The following is a 3,836-nucleotide window of genomic DNA, read 5'->3' as shown; positions in this document are numbered from 1 at the left end:
GAATTTTTATTTTAACAAAGAATTTTATTTTTTGGAACGAAAGAAAGAATGGTCGTTAAACTACAAAAGGCTCTAATACCATGTAAGAGATATTAATTCATAAAATATGTACAGCAATATGAATATATAGGTAGACTAAACACAGAGTCCTATAAGAACTAGGCAACACAGATTGAGGAGAAATAGTCTCCTAAGACATCACAACTTACTCACCCTTTTGCATAGACTTAGAAACAATTTAACTTTAAAATTTTTCATTTCCTTTAACATAATGATTTACGATCACATCAATATTTTAAGAATTGTTTTAAACCACAATTTTTTTTAAAAAAAATTAAACATCATGTCAAATCAAAGCGTGTCACATCAAGGAAGACGATTATTTTTCCCCTTTAATACCACGAGTACTCTATCTTAAACTAAGTGAAAAAAAATATTAATTCTAGTCAATCAATTGGGTGAGAGAATATCTCAAAAATAAGTGTTCCTCGTTAATTAAGAAATCACCCCCACTCACCCACTCACCTCCCTTTATAGTGTGTTATCTTTTAGTTTAATAATTTTAATTTATATTTGATAATTTTTTAAATATGCATTAATTATTATTATTATTATTATAGAATAATGCTACTTTCAATTCACTCGTGAAATTCAGACAGTCGCAGGGGAGGGGGGACCAGGATCGGGTTCCTCTCTTACTCCTCATACGAGACCAAAAAAGAAACTAGCGAACCATTCAATATTTTTTTAAAATAAAAATTTATAAATTTAAAATCCTAATTTCGGTTCGAATAAACCTTTAAAAACATGGACAAATTTTAGTATGCCGACATCCCTCCCGCAATACACTCTGATAGTATATTTAATTACTTTAAAAAAAAAAAAAAAAAAAATGGGAAAAGTCTAAACTATGTCAGTATAATATAAAAGAAAATAGAGAATCTATATCATAAATTCATGCCAGCATTAACTTGATTTTAAGATGTCGAATCTATATATTTGTATGTTTTCTTTTAGATTTCTCATAAAAAATTTATGTAAATTTATCATTATACTTTTTATGTTATTTTAAAGTCAAATTTTCAATAAATAAATATAAGTTAATTTATTTTGATTAATAAATTGATAAATGAACATGAATTAATCATTTAGTTTTCCTATGTTGGTTAAATTCATACTTTCAAGGCTAATAACTCTCAAGGGTAAAATAGGAAGAATACTATTACTTATGTATTAATTATGTGAAATGATAAGTATTAAGAGACATCTATTTTTTAGTAAAAATAACATATAAATAGGAACGGAGGAATAGTTGAATATGCACCATTTAATAGACGACGATGAACAATCGTGTTTATTATCTAGTGATATGAGCGATGAAAGAATCCAATTCCTTCCTCGTTACACCGCCTTCCACCACCGATCTCCGAATAGCCACCCCTAACTCCGCCGCTCTCCGACGAATTTCATTTCCTTCAATATTATTCAACATTATTGTCACAATTACATGTTCAATAATATTTGATTTCACCACTTCATTTCTACTACGTTCCCAATTATTGAAAATATTTATACCAACTTTCAAAAACTTTGTTATTAAAATACTATTTCTTGGTTGATCAGAATGCATGGGCCATGCAATAATAGGTACTCCCATTGATAAACTTTCCATGCACGAATTCCATCCACAATGGCTTATAAACGCACCGATTGATAAATGTCCTAATATCTCCAATTGTGGTGCCCAATCCCTTACTATAATACCCTTATTTTTAATTCTTTCTTCATACCCTTTTGGTAGTTCAATTTTTCTCATTTCACCAGAAAAAATATCACCTTTATCAGCATCTCTTAATGCCCAAATAAACTTTATACCACTTTTTTCTAAACCTATACAAAGCTCTTCGATTTGTTCATCTTTTAGTGAAGTTGTTGTACCAAATGAAATAAATAGGGCGGATTTCGGAGATTGTTTATCGAGCCATAACAAACATTTGTGACGATGATGATGATGATGATCGATTGATAAATAGTTGTTGGTAGACGTCTTGTTAATAATCTTCATTGGATTGAATGGACCTATAGCCCATTGTGTTTTATTTCTTTTGATTGGTTCTTTTTCAAGTAAATTCATGAATTTTCCTTCTATAACTCTACTTGTGTTGTAAATAAATCCAGAATCAGATTTTGAGTATTTCCTTTGAGAAGCCATGAAATCCATGAACTCTGATGTGAAACAACCTTCAACATTACAAAAAATAAATAAATTATAAGAGATAGTATATATGTAACAAAATAAATATCATATCATCATTCTAGTTTACTTTTTGAAGTGTGTGATCATGTCATCTAAAAGCTTAAGTTCTCAGAGAGAGCTAACATATGACATTTATTATTTAATTGTATTCTCAACACGCCCCCTCATCACGTGCGTGCCTGGTTTTTTTCATGGGCCAAATACGTACATGGAAATTCTTTTTGACAAGGCTGGTAGTGAGATTCGATTTCAGGACCCTCTGTCTGCCTTGATACCATATGTTGAAGTGTGTGACCATCTCATCTAAAAAATTAAGTTTTTAGAGAGAGCACACTATTAAATCAATACATGTGTTGAATTGTGAGACCATTTCATCTTGAATTTAAGCAGATATATATAGAGAGAGTACACGTTTATTAATTTGGAAGCCTAATTCTTTTTTCGTGGGCTTATGTAAGCAATACATGAAAATACTTTTCTCATAATGGATGACGATAAGACTCGAACTTAGGACCTTTACTTGTTCAACTTCTTCATCTAATAACTTAAGTTTTTAGATGAAATCGACACATAACAATACAACAACATACAATTCCCTAATTATAACCGATGTTTGACAAATAAGATCCATTTAGGTGTTTGACAAAAATATTAATAATAAAGAAAACTAACCTTCAAGAGATGGTAGATTGTCTAGTATTTCAGCCTCAATAGGGAAAGGTTTTCCCATAGATTCCCATAAGAACAAAAAGATAGTAAAAGCAGAAACACTATGAAAGTTATAAGACTCAACATTTGGTAATGAAGTGAAATCTTGAACAACATAAGCCATTAAAGAATCATGAACAACAACAACTCGACGTGCAATCGATGATAAATATCGTAGAAGTGAAGCTACAGGGTTTCGTAGATGATACGATGATTCGAATGAAGGTTGAAGATGTGAAGGAAATTTTATATTTGAATTAGGGTTTGGCGGTGGTGATGGAAATGAAGGTGTTGAAAATTCATGAAAATGAATAATATTATTGGAAGAAGAACTAGGGTTTACTAAACCATGAGCTCTAATTTTGGCTTGTCTAGTATGAATTTTTGTACTAACATAATGGACTTGAATATTTTTGTAAGATGAAATAAGAGATGAAAAATGAAGAAGTTGATTGAGATGACCTTGTGCTGGAAATGGCACAATAACAACAACTACTTCATATTTGGTTGCCATATTGAAGATGAAATACTATATACTATAATTTATTAGTAATTGTTTGTGTGTGTATATATATAAAAAATAAATATGACGTAGATCAGAGAGGGTTGAATGTTGATGTCATTTTTAATCGATGTCTATTAGAAATATTATCTCTTTACTTTACAAAAGTAGAGATAATGTATGTGCATAGCTTATCATTGATATCCAGACAGTATCACTTGTGAAATTTAAACTTGACATGTTGTTGTAGTAGTAACGATATTTGATAGAAAGAATAACTTTATTTTTGGCAATGCTTATAAAATTATAGTGAATATATTGTTACTGCGAGGATGACTTTATTGATGCCTTTTTATGATTGTACTTTAA

The 3,836-nt window shown here is 30.0% G+C and overlaps 1 protein-coding gene across 1 annotated transcript; it reads right to left on the bottom strand.

The window, feature by feature from the left end:
- Window positions 1-1,357: 1,357 nt before the first annotated feature.
- LOC125808132 (zeatin O-glucosyltransferase-like) lies at window positions 1,358-3,480 on the bottom strand. The gene is made up of 3 exons (XM_049487877.1): window positions 3,308-3,480; window positions 2,930-3,223; window positions 1,358-2,241 (listed from the first exon to the last, which is right to left on the bottom strand). Exons 1-3 carry the CDS (start codon window positions 3,477-3,479, stop codon window positions 1,358-1,360), a joined length of 1,350 nt encoding a protein of 449 aa, XP_049343834.1. The 5' UTR covers window position 3,480.
- Window positions 3,481-3,836: the final 356 nt, after the last annotated feature.

Source organism: Solanum verrucosum, unplaced genomic scaffold (genome assembly GCF_900185275.1).
Source record: "Solanum verrucosum unplaced genomic scaffold, falcon-dt-bn FXZP01000414.1, whole genome shotgun sequence".
Classification (NCBI taxonomy): Eukaryota; Viridiplantae; Streptophyta; class Magnoliopsida; order Solanales; family Solanaceae; genus Solanum; species Solanum verrucosum.
Note: the sequence above shows the minus strand (reverse complement) of the source record. Positions and strands in the feature narration are given on the sequence as shown.

What these genes read in the sequence shown, in the direction of transcription:
- LOC125808132 (XM_049487877.1), bottom strand. Translation starts at nt 3,479, where the DNA reads ATGGCAACCAAATATGAAGTAGTTGTTGTTATTGTGCCATTTCCAGCA. An exon ending in AATTAGAGCTCATGGTTTAG is followed by an intron (nt 3,224 to 3,307) that starts TAAACCCTAGTT and finishes CGCCAAACCCTA; the next exon opens with ATTCAAATATAAAATTTCCT. An exon ending in CAATCTACCATCTCTTGAAG is followed by an intron (nt 2,242 to 2,929) that starts GTTAGTTTTCTT and finishes GTAATGTTGAAG; the next exon opens with GTTGTTTCACATCAGAGTTC.